Source organism: Sorex fumeus, unplaced genomic scaffold, assembly GCF_029834395.1.
Source record: "Sorex fumeus unplaced genomic scaffold, SorFum_2.1 ptg000036l, whole genome shotgun sequence".
NCBI classification, from domain to species: Eukaryota; Metazoa; Chordata; class Mammalia; order Eulipotyphla; family Soricidae; genus Sorex; species Sorex fumeus.
In genome coordinates this window covers 875,817-894,185 of record NW_026606093.1, presented here as the reverse complement: position 1 = coordinate 894,185, position 18,369 = coordinate 875,817, and the positions used below count along the sequence as shown (strand labels likewise).

The 18,369-nt window shown below is 43.0% G+C and overlaps 1 protein-coding gene across 1 annotated transcript in view; it reads left to right on the top strand.

Annotated features, from left to right (window-relative positions):
* LOC130027164 (RNA polymerase II-associated protein 3-like) overlaps positions 1-18,112 on the top strand; it is a 60,036-nt gene extending 41,924 nt beyond the window's left edge. The window contains exons 13-17 of the mRNA XM_056117801.1: positions 1,000-1,238; positions 3,937-4,123; positions 13,183-13,280; positions 13,945-14,045; positions 17,776-18,112. Of these exons, the coding sequence (XP_055973776.1) occupies positions 1,000-1,238; positions 3,937-4,123; positions 13,183-13,280; positions 13,945-14,045; positions 17,776-17,861 (711 nt within the window). The 3' untranslated portion in view covers positions 17,862-18,112. The remainder of the gene's footprint in view (positions 1-999; positions 1,239-3,936; positions 4,124-13,182; positions 13,281-13,944; positions 14,046-17,775) is intronic.
* The last annotated feature ends 257 nt before the right edge of the window (positions 18,113-18,369 follow it).

The following is an 18,369-nucleotide window of genomic DNA, read 5'->3' as shown; positions in this document are numbered from 1 at the left end:
GACTTGTTTTTATTTAGCTGCTACGTATTTAGAGACTGTGCTTCAGTTTTAGTATTAATTTCATACAATACAGGGGCTGGAGCGCTAGCACAGCGGGGAGGGCGTTTGCCTTGCACGTTGCCAGCCTGGGTTCGATTCCCAGCATCCCATATGGTCCCCCGAGCACCGCCAGGAGTAATTCCTGAGTGCAGAGCCCGGAGTAACCCCTATGCATTGCCAGTTGTGACCCAACAAGAAAAAAAAAGTATGCAATACAGTCCACTGGTTTTACCTGGTCTGCTATATGCTGCCAAACAGTCCTTAAGTGATTGGGTGTGTATGAGTTTGTTCCCTTTGGAGAAGTCCAAATGTGACCTGACACATAAGAGCCTTTGCAGTCTGTTTTAAGGCATGTAGGCTTTGCTTGTTACTTCTCTGCATGGGCCTTCTCACCTTTTATGACCTGTAGGACCCGCTGCATTGCCCACCTGTGAGGCTCAGCTCATGCCCGTGCTGATTCCTTTTCACGTTTGCTAGTGTTAGGGCTTTCTCTTCTATAGTAGTAGTTTATAGTATAGTAAAAGACATTGTCTTTTATTCTATAACATATATATATATATTTGTCTTTACAAGTATGTACACTCAAATGCATACAACAAAGGAAGTCTACTAAAGGAAGGTGAATACGTGTGTGTATTTTTTATAGACACCTTCCTTTCATCATACATATGGTAGTGCTGTGCATCTTTGGATTCTTGGTGTGTTTTTTGTTTTTCTTTCCAGTGCTGGGGACCAAACTAAGGGCCTCACGCATGCAAGGCCAGTGCTCTGCTACTTCACTCTACCCCTGGCCCATAGTCTTTGTGTCCTTAGAGTGTGATATCTAAGTTGTCTAGCCATCGGATGTAATATAGCTAGAACTGAAATACTGGCTTTCAGAACACTAGAGCCTTTTCGTTTCTAACCCATAAATAGAAAACCTTTATATGTTGATTTTAAAAATTATTTTAATTGTTCTAGAAACCACTCAGGAAGATTATTATAGAAGAAACTGGTAATTTGATACAGACTGTGGATGAGCCAGATAGCGCTGCTGCTCCTCGTCCAGAGAGTAATCCTATTAATCTAGCAAATGTCATAGCAACCACAGGCACTGCAAATAAGAAGAATTCAAGCCAAGAGGATCTTTTGCCCACAAGCGATGTTCCAAAAGCAAAAGTATTAAAAATAGAAGAAATCAGTGGGACTTCAGCCGTTCAGTGAGTAGAAATCTCTTTTTTATAGTCACGCATATGGTAATAATTCCATTAGAAAACTGATGTTACTGATGAGACTTCCTTTTTTTTTAACGTCTGAAATTTTATTTTAACATCCTGATTTACAAAGTTGCTTGAGGTGTGCAGTGGTCCACCACCAATCCCACCGCCAGTGTGATCTTCCCACCCCCAGTGCTCCAGTGCCCCTGCCCCCGCCTGCCCCTGAGCATGCGTAAAATACTTACTTTATATTGCTCGTCATAACATACGTCTCGTGATGGTGTTACTGAAGTCATTGAGTATTTCCTGAGCTGGGTGATGCTAGTTGAGGTTTCTGTGTTACAGATTTCACTTGCTGAGCTTAGTGGGCAACTTTCCCATCTAGTTCCTGTGCTCCTCCTGGGCTGTTGGTATTGTGGAGTTTGGAGGTGTACACTGCCATGTGCTTTGAGGAGCAGTGTGGCGTCTCAGCTGGGCTGTTTTTATGCTGGTGGAGGTTGGGTGTGGATGGAGCGCTTGGGTGTTCCCACAGGGTGAGGACTCGGTCCCCCCACCTGAAGAAGGCTCCAGAGATCTGGGCTGGAAACTGGGCCTGCCTGGCCCAGCTCAGCTGCAGCCTCTCTCCAAGACCAGAAGTGGGACTGGGCTGTTTATTTGCCCTGATGAGACGTCAGATTTGTGTTTGTCAGCGTAATTTGTTTTCAGGTTTTTTTTTTTCTGGGTGAGGGGGTTTGGGTCATAGCTGACTCTGTTCAGCTCTGACTTTTGGCAGACTTGGGGACCTTACGTAATATAAGGCAAATGCCCTACTTGCTGTACTATCTTTCCAGCCCTTGTCAATGTAAATTATGTTTAGCGGGGGGGGGGGGGGGGTGGAGGAGGGTACACTTTGCAGTGTTCAGGGCTTAATCCTAGTTCAGTGCTCAGGAATCACTCCTGAAGAAGCTCAGGGGTCATATGGGGCTCTGGGGATCGAACCCGGGTCTGCCATGTGCAAGGTCGTCACATTTGATTTAGTAGCCAGAAGTGCCCTAACCCCCATACTATTGCTCCAGTCTTCTAAATGTAATTTTTTTTTTTTTTTGCTTTTTTTTGGGTGGGGGGGAGTCACACCCAACAACGCTCACGGGTTCCTCCTGGCTCTGCACTCAGGAATCACTCCTGGTGGTGCTAGGGGGACCCTATGGGATGCCGGGGATTGAACCCGGGTCGGCCGCGTGCAGGACAAACACCCCACCCGCTGTGCTATCGCTCCGGCCCCTGTCAATGTAATTTTTAAAAAGACTGCCTCACTTTCTCTGCTAGGCCTTTTTATTACCATATTTTTTCTAATTGAAGAACAATGTTTGGTTTGGGGGCCACACCCAGCAGAGCTCAGGGACTCGCATCTGCCCTGTGCTTGGGGGATCCTCCCTGGTGCCGAGGAAACTGAGCTTCCTTCAGCCAGCGCAGACCACTGACCTGCATCTGTGGCCCCAGGGTTTCCTTTCAAATGTTCTACTCTAAAAGATGCATGTATTTTTTTGATGGTAAGAATATAAAATATACAGATTGTTTGTTTGGTGTAGTGACATTTTAAATATATTTGAATTGACATTTGGTAATCCTCTTAGCACTGTAACACTGTCCTCTCATTGTCATCGATTTGCTCGAGCGGGCACCAGTAACGTCTTCATTGTGAGACTTGTTGTTACTGTTTTTGGCATATCGAATACGCCGTGGGGAGCTTGCCAGGCTCTGCCGTGTGGGCGGGATACGCTCGGTAGCTTGCCGGACTCTTCTGAGAGGGATGGAGGGAAGAATCAAACCCAGGTTTGCCATGTGCAAAGCAAATGCCTTAACCACTGTGCTGTCACTCCAGCCCTACCCAATCCTCTTAGATGTTTCTTTTTCACTTTGAATTTTAATACTACTTCTATTTATTTTTTATGTTTTGGGCTTTGAGCCACACCAGGTGGTGCTCAGGGCTTACTCCTGGCTCTGGTCTCATGGATCACTCCTGGCAGGGGCCCCGGGAACCATATGGGATGCTGGAGATTGAACCCAGGTAGCCTCACGCAAGGCAAACACCCCACAGAGTCATTCTTTGGTTTATAGCGATACATATGAGTTGATGGATTGTGGGTTAACATTTACATAGTTTTTGTTCTGTTTTTAAGAAGGAAGAACATTCTTTCCCTCTTGGATTATCTTTCCTAAAACTCTTCAGGATTCTGAAGGGCTGAGTTTTATGTATATGTAATGTAGTAATGAGGGGTATAAAAATGATGTGTTTAAATGGCTTCCAGCTTAATAAGGCCGAACATACAAGAATAGATTATTTACTCTGCATGTGGGAATTTTCAGAGGCTTAATCTGTCTTGCTAAAAATATGCATGCTTCAGCTAGAGTAATCCAGTCATTTTTAAGAATACGATATTGGGGTCAGAGAAATAGTACAGCAGGTAGGGCTCTTGCCTTGCATGTGGCCCTCTGTGTTTCGGCTCCTGGAATCCTACATGGTTCCCCGAACCTACCAGGAGTGATCCTGAGCACAGAGCTAGTAGTAACCCCTGAACGTGACTGGGTGTGGTCCCAGAACAACACAATATATACAATACTAATAGTCGTAGAAATTAAAATGATCCATTCCTTATGTAAACTCGTAACTTTTAATATGGTTCTCTTGTGATTGTTGACTGGTGCTTCTGCAATATTTCAGACCTCCAATTAGTTTGAGACCGAATGTGTGTCCGGCATTCAGTGAGAAGATTTCTACAGAGGCAGACAAAGGCTTGACTCCGTTTATCACAGCTGTTCTTCCGCCTCTTCCGGCAAACTCATTCCAGCTTGAATCTGATTTCAGACAGTTGAAAAGTTCTCCAGATATGTTGTATCAGTATTTGAAGGTAAGGAGCAGCTCTTAGTTGCATTGTAGCTAGACGTTCAGGGACCCCTTTTGTTACCAAAGTGTCCTCCCGTTGTTGTTCATCTGTTTGCTAGAGTAAGCCTCCGTTGTGAAACTTGTTCCTGTTTGGGGCATATGGAATAGGTCAGGGGTATCTTGCCAGGCTTTGCCACGCGGGCAGGCACTCTCGGTAGCTTGCCGGGCTCTCCGAGAGGGGCGGAGGAGTCAAACCCCAGTCTGCTGTGTGCAAGGCAAACGCCCTCCCCACTGTGCTCTCGCTCCCAAAAAAGGGTTAAAAAACAAAAGGAAGGAAGGCAGGTGCAGGGAGCGGGAGCAGGCCGACTCACCCAGGCTGCAGGATGACGTCCTCACAGGGAGCTTTCTGTCGGCCGGAGAGGTGGCACTTCAGCACATGTTCCATACTTCTTCGTTAAATGCTTCTCCACAGCTCTCTTCGTCCTCCTCAAAATAAAACGCTGCATCACCCTGTGCAGCCGGATGTAGTAGTAGGGTTTTTTTTTTTCTGTATATTTATATAGAAACCATTCTTACCCGTTGCCTGATAGGATATATTATCCTAACAGGACCATTGTAAATACTTGCACCCAGGAAAATCTTTGGAAATAGAGTCTATAGAAATTCCAGGAAAATAATATAAATTTTGGTATTATAAATTACCTTTTTAACTGGGGAAAAATGCTAAAATACATTGTGTACCGTCTATGTTTTAAGCAATGCTTGCAATATTTGGCCTAAAAGCAAGCTTCTGGTTGCTTCTAGAAAAATAAATCATAAGAAATTTGCTAAATAATGGATTTTTCAGGAAAATAATTTCAGATTATTTCTTGAAATTACGAAGTATGCCATTGCTTCCCAATCTATATTCTCATGTAATTTTATTTTTTAATATCTTAAATTATTTTATTGCTTCTTGAACTTTCAGATTTCCTGTCTCAGGGTAGTATATCTGTCTCTCTGCTAATGAATTTTTTTCTTTTTGATCACACCCGGCAGTGTTCAAGGGTTACTCCTGATTCTGCACTCAGGAATTACTCCTGGTGGGCTTGGGGGACCATATGGGATTGAATCTAGGTCAATGTCATGCATGGCGAGTACCCTACTTGGTATGCTCTCTCTCTAGTCCCTGTTTATGAAATTTTTAACTGGCTTAAACAGAGATCCAAGTATCTTTAGTTACTTTTATTCTGTCATAATTACGTTCAGTGTCAACCTTATTATTCATTCAGTGCTTTTGCTTATAGCGCTTATGGTAGTTATTCTTTGCTATATTTGCTTATCATCTAATCAGTTATATAATTTGTGGTCCCTGAATGTTTTCATAATTTAATTTTATCTTTTTTTAATTTGATTTTTATTAGTGAAACACCATGAGGTACAGCAGTAGACTCACAAACTTTTGTGCTTGGGTTTCAGTTATATAATGATGGAGTCCCCATCCCTCCACCAGTGCCCACTCTCCACCACCAGTGATCCTGGTAGCCCTCCCATCCCCCTCCCCCTCCCCATCCCCCCACCCTGTCCCGCCTCTGTGGCAGGGCATTCCCATTTGCTCTCTTTCCTTTAGGGTGTTGTGGTTTGCAGTAGAGGTATTGAGTTGCCCTCTTGTTCGGTCCATAGTCTACTCTCAGCATGCATCTTCTATCCCGAGCGAATCTTCCAAAGACCCTTTATTTGGTGTTCCCTTCTCTGTCTGAGCTGTCTTTTCCCCCAGCATGTGCTGCCGGCTTCCAAGCCGTGAAGCAGACCTCCTGGTCCTTATTCTTGGGTGTTCGTCTCCCTTTCTGTTACCTCATAATTCCCCAGATGAGTGCAGTCTTTCTATGTCAGTCCCTCTCTTTCTGACTCATTTCACTTAGCATGATACTTTCCATGGAACCACTTGTATGCAAATTTCATGACTTATCTTTTCTAACAGCTGCATATATTCCCTTCTGTAGATGTACCAAAATTTCTTTAACCCGTCATCTGTTCTCGGGCACTTGGTTTTTTTCCAGATTTTGGCTATTGTAACGGTGCAGCAATGAACATAAAAGTGCAGATGTCATTTCGACTGTACTTTTTTGCCTCTCCGGGATATATTCCCAGGAGTGGTATTGCTGGGTCAAATGGGAGCTCAATTTCTAATTTTTTGAGAATCGTCCATAGTGTTTTCCAAAAGGGCTGAACCAGTCGGCATTCCCACCAGCAGTGAAGGAGGGTCCCTTTCTCCCCACATCCTGCACCAACACTGGTTGCTTTTGTTCTTTTGGATGTGGGCCAGTCTCTGTGGTGTGAGACGATATCTCACTGTTGTTTTGAGCTGCATCTCCCTGATGATTAGTGATATAGAGCATTTTCTCATGTGCCTTTTAGCCATTCAGATATCTTCTTTGAGAAAGTTTCTGTTCCATTTCATTACCCCATTTTTTGATGAGGTTGGAAGTTTTCTTGTTGTGGAGTTCAACCAGTGCTTTGTAAATTCTTGATATCAACCCCTTATCAGATGGGTATTGGGTGAATATCTTTTCTCATCCTGTAGACTGTCTTTATATTTTGATCACTGTTTCTTTTGAGGTGCAGAACTTGGTTTAATATAGTCCCATTTGTTTATCTCTGTTTTCACTTGCTTGACCAGTGGCATGTCATGTTTGAAGATACCGATAGCTTCAATGTCGTGGAAGGTTTTGCCAACCTTGTCTTCAGTGTACCTTATGGATTCTGGTCTGATGTTGAGGTCTTTCATCTTTTTTGATCTTACTTTTGTACATGGTGTTAGGTAGAGATCCGAGCCCATTTTTTTGCATGTAGCTGTCTCGTTTTGCCAGCAGAATTTATTAAAGAGGCTTTCCTTGCTTCACTTCACATTTCTTGCTCCCTTATCAAAGATTAGATGGTCATATATTTGGGGCGAGGAGGGGTGTCAGTATATTCAACCATGTTCCATTGGTCTGTGGCTCTTCCTTTGTTCCAGTACCATGCTGTTTTAATTATTACCGCTTTGTAGTAGAGTTTGAGGTTGGGGAGGTTGATTCCTCCCATTTTCTTTTTCCCAAGAATTGTTTTAGCTACTCGTGGGGGCTTACTGTTCCATATAAATTTCAGGAATGTTTGCTCCATTTCTTTGAAGCATGTCATGGGCATCCTTATAGGGATTGCATTGAATTTGTACAATGCTTTGGGGAGTATTGCCATTTTGACCATGTTAATTCTCCCAATCCATGAGCAGGAGATATCTTTCCATTTCCTTGTGTCTTCTTTTATTTCCTGAAGTAGCATTTTGTAGTTTTCTTTGTACAGGTCTTTTACCTCCTTAGTTAAGCTGATTCCAGGGTACTTGATTTTCTGAGGCACGATTGTGAACGGGATTGCTTTTTTCATGTCATTTTCTTCCCTCACATTATTTGCATCTAGGAAAGCCATGGACTTTTGGGTATTGATTTTATAGCCTGCAACTTTACTATAACACTGTAGCACTGCCCCCCTTTGTTCATTGATTTACTCAAGGGGGCACCAGTAATGTCTCCATTATGAGACTTATTACTGTTTTTTGGCATACCAGGCTTTGCTATGCAGGTGGAATACTCTCATTAGCTTGCCGGGCTGTCCGAGAAGGGCAGAGGAATAGAACCTGGGTTAGCTGAGTGCAAGGCAAATGCCCTACCCGCTATGCTATCACTCCGGCCTGCAACTTTAGTATACAAGTCTATTGTTTCTAGGAGTTTCTTGGTAGAGGTTTTAGGGTTCTCTAAGTATAATATCATGTCATCTGTGAATAATGAGAGCTTGATTTCTTCCTTTCCTATCTGAATGCCCTAATGTCTTTTTCTTGCCCAACCGCTGTTGCAAGTACTTCCAGTACTGTATTAAACAGAAGTAGAGAGAGTGGGCATCCTTGTCTTGTCCCTGATCTTAGAGGGAAGGCCCTTAGTTTTTCCCCACTGAGGATAATGCTTGCCATAGGTTTGTCATAGATGGCTTTGACTATTTTGAGGAACGTCCCTTTTATACCCATTTTGGTGAGAGTTTTCATCATAAACGGGTACTGGATCTTTTCAAATGCTTTCTCTGCATCTATTGATATGATCATATGGTTTTTATCTTCTCTTTTGTTGATATGATGATTATGTTGATTGATTTCCGAATGTTAAACCATCCTTGCATCCCTGGGATGAATTCCACTTGGTCGTGGTGTATGATCTTTTTGATGAGTTGTTGGATTCCGTTTGCTAATATTTTGTTGAGGATCTTTGCATCTGTGTTCATCAGGGATATCGGCCTATAGTTTTCTTTTTTTTGTGGCATCTTTGTTTGCTTTTGGTAGTAGGGAGATATGTGCCTCATAGAAACTGTTTGGGAGGGTTTCTTGGTCTTTGATTTCTTGGGAAAGCTTGAGGAGAATTGGAAATAGCTTTTGGTAAGTCTTTGAATGTTTGGAAGAATTTGCTAGTGAATCCATCAGGACCTGGGCTTTTGTTTTTGGGAAGACTTTTGATTGCAGTTTCAATTTCCTTGATATTTTAGGTCTACTCAGGTATTCCAGATTTTCTCGGTTCAACTTTGGGATATTATAGGAATCCAGGAATTTATCCATTTCTTCTAGGTTCTCTTGTTTCGTGGCATACAGACTTTCAAAGTAGTCTCTGATGATCTTCTGAATTTCTTTGGTTTCTCTTGTGATGTCCCCCTTTTCATTTCTGATTCAGTTAATTAGAGTTCTCTCTCTGTCTTTCTTTGTGAGTCTCACTAGTGGTTTATCAATTTTGTTTATTTTCTCGAAGAACCAGCTCTTGGTTTCATTGACCTTTTGTATTGTTTTTTGGGTTTCCATGTCGTTAATTTCTGCTCTACGTTTTATTATTTCTTTCTTTCTTCCTGGTTTGGTCTCCTTTTGCTGGTCCTTTTCTGAGATCTTGAGCTGTGAAGTCAAGTTATCTCTGTGGGCTCTTCTTTCCTGAGGAATGCTTGCGGGGCTATAAATTTTCCCCTTAATACTGCTTTTAGCTGCGTCCCATAGCTTTTGGTAAGTCGTGTCTTCATTCTCATTTGTTTCCAGGTATCTTTTGATTTCTTCCTTGATTTCCTTCCCGACCCACTCGTTGTTCAACATTGAGTTGTTTAATTTGTTGGGTTTGCTTCTCCACGTTTTCGCATGGTTAACTTCTGTTTCCAGCACATTGTTGTCTGAGAAGATAGTTGATACAGTTTCTGTTTTCCTGATTCTGGTGAGGTATGTTTTGTGATCCAGCACATGGTCTGTTCTGGAGAATGTTCCGTGTCAACTGGAAAAGAATGTGTATTCTTTCTTTTGGGGGTGTGAAGCCCTGTGTAGGTCTGTTAGCCTTCTCTCTTCTATTTCTTCCTTCAAAACCAGTGTTTCCTTGCTGAGTTTTGTTCTTGTTGATCTATTCAGAGGTGATAAGGAGATGTTGAAGTCTCCGACTACTATTGTATTGGTAGCAGTGTCCTCCTTAAAATCTGTTAGCAGTTGTTGTAAGCATTTAGCTGGTCCCTCGTGAGGTGCATACACATTTAAGAGTGTGATTTCTTGCTGTTGTACATATCCCTTGATAAATAGAAAATGGCCTTCCCTGTCCCTTCTAATCTTTTTTAACCTGAAATCTATGTTGTCGGATACTAGTTTGGCCACCCCAGCTTTTTTGAGGGAGTTGTTTGTTTGCAGGATTGTCTTCCACCCTTTCACTTTGAGTCTGTGTTTGCGCTGACTGTTGAGATGAGTTTCTTGCAGGCAGCAGAATGTTGGTTTCAGTTTCTGGATCCATTTTACCACTCTGTGTCTCTTGATTGGTGCATTTAGACCATTGTCGTTGGGAGAGATTATTGTCACAGGGTTTTGTGCCATCTTTCTGTAAGGGTTTGTTGTGCTTGTAGGGGGTTTTCTTCTCTTACGGAAGCCCCCCTAGTCCTTCTTTTAAGTTTTGAGCCTATGAAGTTCCTGAGCTGTTTCACCGTGAAATAGTGTATGGTTCCTCGAGTTTTAGTGAGAGTTTTGCTGGATAGAATATTCTTTTTTTTTTTTTTAATTTTTTTTTTTTTTTTATTGAATCACTGTGGGAAAGGTTACAAAGCTTTCAGGTTTATGTCTCAGTCATGCAAATATCAAACACATTTCCCTTTACCAATACTTATTTTTTACCATGAAGAACCCCAATAAAACCCCACCCCCCACCCCTCCCGGTCCCTGTGAGGCAGATGAATTCTAGTTAACACTCTATCTGCTTTGATTAGATTCATTGTTTCAGTAAAAGATTCACCACTATTATTTAGAGTTCCCCCCCCCCCCCCAAATCAGACATGCTGAAAAAGCATTGTGAAGTGATTTGCTTTCTACAGCTGGGTTCAAGAATTAAATGTTGGTTTTGAATTTCTGCTATTTTACCTATTGACCCTGAAAGTATTTCTACTGAAAGTCAGATAGTTAAGAAATTGGTTTCTGTGTTCTGGAGTCGTGGCCGTGCTGGAGAGCCGCTCGCGGGGGGCAACCGGTGGCCTCGGTAGGGCGTGAAGGGCGGAGCGAAACGCCCCCCTTCCCATGAGGTTTTAGTCGCCCCCACACTCCCGGCTCATACCTGCTGTCCACAAGGCTCCCATGTGGCCGCCATCTTTCTTTCCAGAGAGGAGAGGGCGAATGGGGCAACACCCTTTCCCCTCCGGCAGACTTGATGACCTGGATCAACGCATAGTCCGTTCACTTTTCTGCTCCAAGCTGCTGGGTTCTGCATTAAGTCCTTGTGCTTCTGGGGCCATGGCCGTGCTGGAGAGCCGCTCGTGGGGGGCGACTGGTGACCTCGGTAGGGCGTGAAGGACGGACCGGAACGCCCCCCGACCCATGAGGTTTTAGTCGCCCCCACTCCCCCGGCTCATACCTGCTGTCCACAAGGCTCCCATGTGGCCGCCATCTTTCTTTCCAGAGGGAGGAGGGCGGAAGGGAGCAACACCCTTTCCCCTCTGGGCAGAAATGATTGCCTGGATTAACCCATAGTCCTTTCACTTTTCTGCTCCAAGATGCTGGGTTCTGCATTAAGTCCTTGTGCTTCTGGGGCTGTGGCCGTGCTGGAGAGCCGCTCGTGGGGGGCAACTGGTGACCTCGGTAGGGCGTGAAGGACGGACCGGAACGCCCCCCTTCCCATGAGGTTTTAGTCGCCCCCACACCCCCGGCTCATACCTGCTGTCCACAAGGCTCCCATGCGGCCGCCATCCTTCTTTCCAGAGAAGAGAGGGCGAATGGGGCAACACCCTTTCCTCTCTGGGTAGAAATGATGGCCTGGGTTAACGCATCGTCTGTTCACTTTTCTGCTCTAAGCTGCTGGGTTCTGCATTAAGTCCTTGTGTTTCTGGGGCTGTGGCCGTGCTCCAAACTTAACTCTGATTTTCAGGGAGAAAGATTGGGTGGTTTACTTCTCATTGATCACTTTGTATATAGAGAGATGTATATATATAGATGGCTTATGCGGCCGCGCGGTTTTGAGAAAAAGTCCTCGTTCCCGCATACTCGAGCTGTGTTTGTAGAGGGTTCTGGTTACCGGGGTTCCATCTGGGGGAGGCGGGATGCGGCACCTACTCCATCTGGAACTTGCCGGTGATCTCGGCTCTTTTTGAAACCTTTTTTTTCCCTCCGGGATCTGTGGTTCCCGCACCCTCCATGTGGTCCTTCTCTTCTGGATAGAATATTCTTAATGAGGCATTCGTTTCATTTCGTTTTTTCACTATATCCCCCCATTGTCTTTGGGCTTGGAGGGTTTCCTCTGATAGGAGCGCTTCTTTGTATGTGATTCCCTTCTTTGACCTTGCTGCTTATAGTATTGCGTCTCTATCCGTATCATCCATCATTCTGACTATGATGTGTCTTGGAGTGTTTCTCTTAGGGTCTCTTTTAGTTGGTACCCTTTGGGCTCCTTGGATCTGGTTGCCTGCATTCTCCAGCTCTGGGAACTTTTCTGCAGTGATATCTTAACTGTGACTTTTTCATTGCAGTTGCCTCCCTGTCCTTCTGGTACTCTGATGATTCTCCTGTTGTTCCTCTTGGATTCATCCCCGATTCGCTATTTTGAGGTCTTTTCCCGTGGTTTCTTGTTGTCTGTCAACTTTCTGCTGCTCATCTTCAAGCTCACTGATTCGGCTGTAGCCATTCTACTGTTGAGGGCACCCACTGTTTTTTATTTCATCTCTTGAATCCTTTATTCATGATTTCTGTTTGTAGCTTTCCTATTTCTACTCTCATTTCTTCCTGATTCTGTTGACTGCCCATTCCACTGTTTCATTCAAGTCCTCTTTTAATTTCCTGGATGTCTTTTCCACTGTTTCTTTGAGTTCATTGAACATCTTCAACATTTCAACTCTGCATTTCTTATGGGAGAGACCATATTTGTGAGTGGCCTCTCTTGGGGCTTCTGGACTTTTTTCTTCATCTTCCCCTCATGGTGGGGATTTGTGCTGTTTCTTCATGTTCTTGTGGTAGTATGGAGGTGGGATCTTCCAGTCTATCAGTTTTCTATCTTCACTATCAGTTTTCCCTCTTGGTGCGATTCGGGATTCTAGGTGAGCTCGGTCTATGGGGGTCGCCTTTTTCCCCTTCAGCTTCCTCTCATGTGCTCTCTGTGGCTTATGTGAGACCTCTAGTGACATTTCGGGGGATGTACTCTTTTACATTGAACTTGTACAGGTTCTTGTGTCTAAGGGTATTATGGTGCAGTTGGGGTAAGCTAGTGGATTATTGGCGTAATGTGTTTGAGATGGCCAGGGTATTCTCCCCCAAATGACCTGAGTCCAAAGAGCTAGGAAGGGGAAAATAAGAGTGGCTGGTGCCCTCAGAGGAGGCCCTGCTCCTAGCCACGCCCCTAGCTCAGAGGCCACGCCCCCTGGCTCGGAGGCCAACCTGCCCGCAGGAGAAGGCCTCTTGCTGGTTCCTGGGAAGAGGGGATTCCGAAGCGGTGGGGGGGTGGTGTGCGGGGGGTTGCTGGGGACCGGTGGGAGCTCCTCCAACCCACCTGCGGGACACGGTGGCACGCTGATTAATTTTACCTTTGTATTTTTTTCCCCAAGCAAATTGAACCATCCTTATATCCTAAGTTGTTCCAGAAAAATCTAGATCCAGATGTATTCAACCAGATCATTAAAATTCTGCATGACTTTTACATTGAGTAAGTAGGATTTTTTTAAGTTAACTTCCTATTGTAATGTATATTTTTTCTGGTTATTTGGAACATTAATTCTACTATCACAGTACTGCTTATATAGCCAAACTAACTCTCCATTTAGTTTTACTGTTGCAGAATTGTAAAGAGATGGTGTGTTTTAGCCATAAAAAGGGAAATTATTTGTTTTGGGGAAAAGTGATCTTGAAAGTTATTTTAATGGGAAGGCTAATAATGTGATAGAAGTGGCAAGGTATAGCAGAATATCTGTGTCAAGCCTCCTATTTAAGATTAATACTATTTCTTAGGCCTGAGCAATAGTACCAGCGGGAGTAAGGCGTTTCTCTGCCTTGCACAGGGCCAACCCAGATTCAGTCCCTAGCACCACACACTGTTTCCCATGCTCTGTCAGGAATAACCCCTGGCCAGAGTCAGGAGTAAGGTGACAAGGTGGGCCAAAAACAAGAATATTATAATTTTCTTCAGTTGACTTGGTAAGTCTTTCTGTTTGGGCATTTAAAATACAGAGAGTCTCCAGTTTTGTTTTGTTTTGTTTTTAAAAAGACAGGGGAAGACTTCATATATATTTACTGGAAAGATTGTGTTAGTAAACAGAATTCAGTGAATTACTTTAAGTTGCTTATTGCTTTTTATATTTGGCTTATTTCAGGAAAGAAAAACCATCACTCATTTTTGAAATTTTGCAAAGGCTGTCTGAATTACGACGATTTGATATGGCCGTGATGTTTATGTCAGAACCTGAGAAAAAAAGTAAGTTCTTTGAAGAAATCTTTATATTTTCTTTGTTTTTATATTTGTACATGTCTCTTTATTCAACAAATGACTGTGAATATTTAGTATTTACTGTGTGCAAGGTACATACAATCAAATTTAATTATAATCAAATCAGTTACTTTAAGTAGAGTCAAGACCTATTTATTTATTTATTTTGCTTTTTGGGTCACACCCAGCGATGCTCAGGGTTTACTCCTGGCTCTGCACTCAGGAATTACACCTGGCGATGCTTGGGGGACCATATGGGATGCTGGGGATTGAACCCAGGTCAGCCACGTCCAAGGCAAACGCCCTACCTGCTGTGCTATCGCTCTGGCCCCTAAAAACATTTTTTTTTTGGTTTTGGAGGGCCAGCTCCTGAGGTTCTCAGGGCTTAGTCCCCGCTCTGCACTCAGAGATCGTTCTGGCGGACTAGGGGGACCATGTGGAATGCCAGGGACCGAAGCTGCTTGGAAGGAGTATGCTACCCACAGTCCCATCTCTCTGGCCCCAAACTTAAGGTTTTTAGTCCTGTCAACAACGTTATTATGACGTGTAGGATTGATTATGATTCTTCAGTTGCAAAGTGGGAAACCAGGCCATAGGGAGGAATGTGACGAGGAATTTGACCAAGGTCCCATAGGTAGGACTCTGGACCCTGGATTTAAACATAGGCCACCTGTCTCTGTAATCTGGTCTCTCTATTTGAAAATGCAGTGATGGTGTAACGGTTTCATTTTTATTGTTGGGAACCTGTATAGAGTTCCTGATGGCTGCAGGCGCAGGAGGGGGGGTGCACTGGAATATAAGCCATTGCATGAGAGCTTTGATGTCAGCTCAACCCCTAAAGAAGTACAAGAGTCAGGGGAAAGGAGTGAGGGAGAGTCTTGGATGGAAGATATAGAACAGAGGAACTGCAGCAGGAAAGAAAAAACTGAATTCAGAATATTGAAAACAATCCATTGTAGAGGCACAATGAGTGGCAGATGAGGAACCTCAATAATTGATTCCTTATTCGCTAAATAAGCATCTAAATAATTAGATCCCTGAAATCTGTTTGCAGCATAAAGTGTCGCTTTGGAAAACCAAGTTTAATCAAACTATGCAGAAAGATTATTACCGAGAATTTTGGTTTATACTTTGGTTTGAGAAAAATGATTAGCATTCTTTTATTTTTTAAAATGACAAAAACTCACTGTACTATATTCAGGTACTTTTAGCTTGAGAAGCTAAGTTCCTAGCTGTGAAGTGGAGTGAGTCTGAGTCACTAGGAAAAATATTTTTCAGGGGCCAGAGAGAGAGGCCAGGGCAGGGCACTTGGCCTTGCCTGCTGTTGGCGCCTGCGCAGAGCCCAGCACCACCTACGGTCGCCTGGGCCTCTGGGAATGCCCTGAGCACCACTAGATACGGCGCCAAACCAAACAAGAAATAACAGTATAAAGCTTTAGATTGTACTTGGGAAAGTGGATGTGTGAGCACTGTAGAGATTTGGGGGTTGGTGCCTCATGAGCAGTGCTTGGGGTGGGGGGTGCAGGTGCTGGGAATCAGACTTGGGGGCCTTTTTGGCAGACACGCGTGCCAGCCTCTGAACTATCTCCCCTCCCTTTAGAGAGGTTTTAAAGAGAAGGTCTTAAAACATCGCAGTTTCTGTTTTTCAGATTGCGAACAGCCCCTAAAAATTTCATTAAGAACCATTCCTTTTTTTAAACACTCCTCTGACCGGGTCTGCTTCCGTTCAGTCCTGGTGCCCAACCACGCCATCTTTCAATATACAAAATTGCTAAACTTATTTTAGATTCCTTGCGTTTGCCTCTCCCCCAGTTTGCAGTATCTTCTCTCATTCTTCATCTTGTTGTCTTCCTCATCGCATTCAGTTTCCCTCTCACAATCACCCCCTCAGAGGCCTACTTGGAGGAACTGCCACTTCCTCTCCCTCATCACTACTTATTACTGTTTCATTTTTCTTCCTAGTATGTAAATGGATAATAAATACACAGATTGTTGTATATTTATTATAGTATACAAAATACCTTTTACAGAATTATTATTTTCTTATAATGTATTTGTATTATTTTCTTATAATGTATATGCAGATAATGTATTTATTCTAATATACTGAATTTTGTATATTTATTATCTCCCCGGGCTGGAGCGATAGCACAGCGGTAGGGCGTTTGCCTTAGGCCGAGCTGGGTTTGATTCTTCCGCCCCTCTCAGAGAGCCCGGCAAGCTACCAAGAGTCTCTCACCCGCACAGCAAAGCCTGGCAAGCTACCCATGACGTATTCGATATGCCAAACTCAGTAACAGCAAGTCTCAAAATGGAGACGTTACTGGGCCCGCTCAAGCAAATTGATGAACAACGGGACGACAGTGACCGTGACAGTGATTATCTCCCCATAATAGAATGAAACTCCCTCAGAGCAGGAGCCTTTCTTGTTTTCTGGGCCTCGGAATAGAGAACAGTGCTTAGTCTATAACAGCCTCTCAGCATGCATTTGTTGGACATACTAGAGTCTGACCACTTGTATAAGTTCAGGTGTACCCAAAGAATGTGATGTGCTTTTCAGAGTGGCCTGCCCTGTCTTGCTTGGGTTACTGCTGTCAGCTAAATTCAATTTTGGTCCCTTACAGTGGTTCCTTGCATGTAACGAAGAATCCAATTTCTCTTGGTTATTATCTTTTATTAAAAGTAAAGTAAAGTAAAGGCCCTCCCGTTGATCATCGATTTGCTCGAGCGGGCCCAGTAACGTCTCCATTGGAGACTTTGTTGTTACTGTGTCTGGCATATCGAATACGCCACGGGGAGCTTGCCAGGCTCTGCCGTGTGGGCGAGATACTCTCGGTAGCTTGCCGGGCTCTCTGAGAGGGGCGGAGGAATCGAACTCGGGTCGGCCATGTTGACTGCGTGCAAAGCAAACGCCCTATCCACTGTGCTATCGCTCTATTAATACTGTCATTAAAAGATAATGGAAAGACAATAAGTAACTGAAAAACTTGAAGCATAACCATGTTTATTCTAAAGTGTTGAGTGTGAGGTGCAGGAGAGTTACCACAACGGCGGGGTACTTGCCTTGTTTAAGTAAATAGCTCATCAAACATGATTGATAGCGATCACTGCTGATGCTCAATTTATAGGAGTATCACTGTCACTGTCACTGTCCTCCCGTTATTCATCAGTTTGCTCAAGCAGGCCCCGTAACATCTCCATTGTGACACTTGTTACTGTGTTTGGCATAGGGAATATGTCACAGGTAGCTTGCCGGGCTCTCCGAGGGGAGTGGAGGACTTGAACCCGGGTTGGCCAGGTTGGCTGCGTGCAAGGCAAACGCCCTACCTGCTGTGTTATAGTAGTATAAAAATTGTAAAATAATGATTATAAGTTTGAAAAATAATTCATTGACATAGTAGTATATAAAAGTGTTCTTGTTACTCAGATGAGGCACACTTTTAAAAATTTCTACATTGAGTTAATTTATGTCATTAAAGATGTAGACAAAAAGTGAACTATTCTAGCAAAAAAGAATTTCATTGGAGTGCTGTATGATTTCTTATTCTTGGGTTGCCTTTTTAAAATATTTGAATTAGAGTTATAATACTATTAATGATTATTGCTTTAAAATGTAAAAAGTTTTTGTTTTACATTTCAGAGTATCCCTTTTAATTTTTGTTCCAGTTAGATTTATAAAATGGTGATTTAACATGGAGAATTTTTTTCCCTTTTCCAGTTGCACGTGTATTGTTCAATCACATAGATAAATCAGGATTGAAGAATACGTCTCTTGAAGAACTCAAGAAAAGATATGGTGGTTGACTTCCATTTTTACTGAAATTAGTTACCTTTGATCTTAATAAGTAAAATTTTCTCTACTGAAAATAGTATGTGTGGCTTTTTAAGGAAATGGTATCATACAGAAAAGGACTGGATATAATGAACTATAAAGTGAATTGTAATTGAAAATTGAAGTGAACTTAAGTGAAATATTTAAAAGTCTTATTCTGAAACAAAACTCAATAATAAAATGTATTTGTAAAGATAGTAGTTTGTATCATTTAAAAATCTTAAATCTGTGACTGGAGATAGAGCTACTAGTGGTACAGCATTTGCCTTGCCTATGTGAAGCCTGAATCTGATTCCTAGCACTGTAAAAAAATAAATTTTTTAAGTCTAGATCTAGGTACACTCTTCTGTATCTCAAAATGTTCCATTATTTCTGCACTTTAATGAGTTTTATAGCCATGGGGCAGAGCTGTTTATTAGCGTATGAACTGAGAGGCAATTAAATAGGTAACCAGGTCGTTTATAAAACTTTTTAATATTG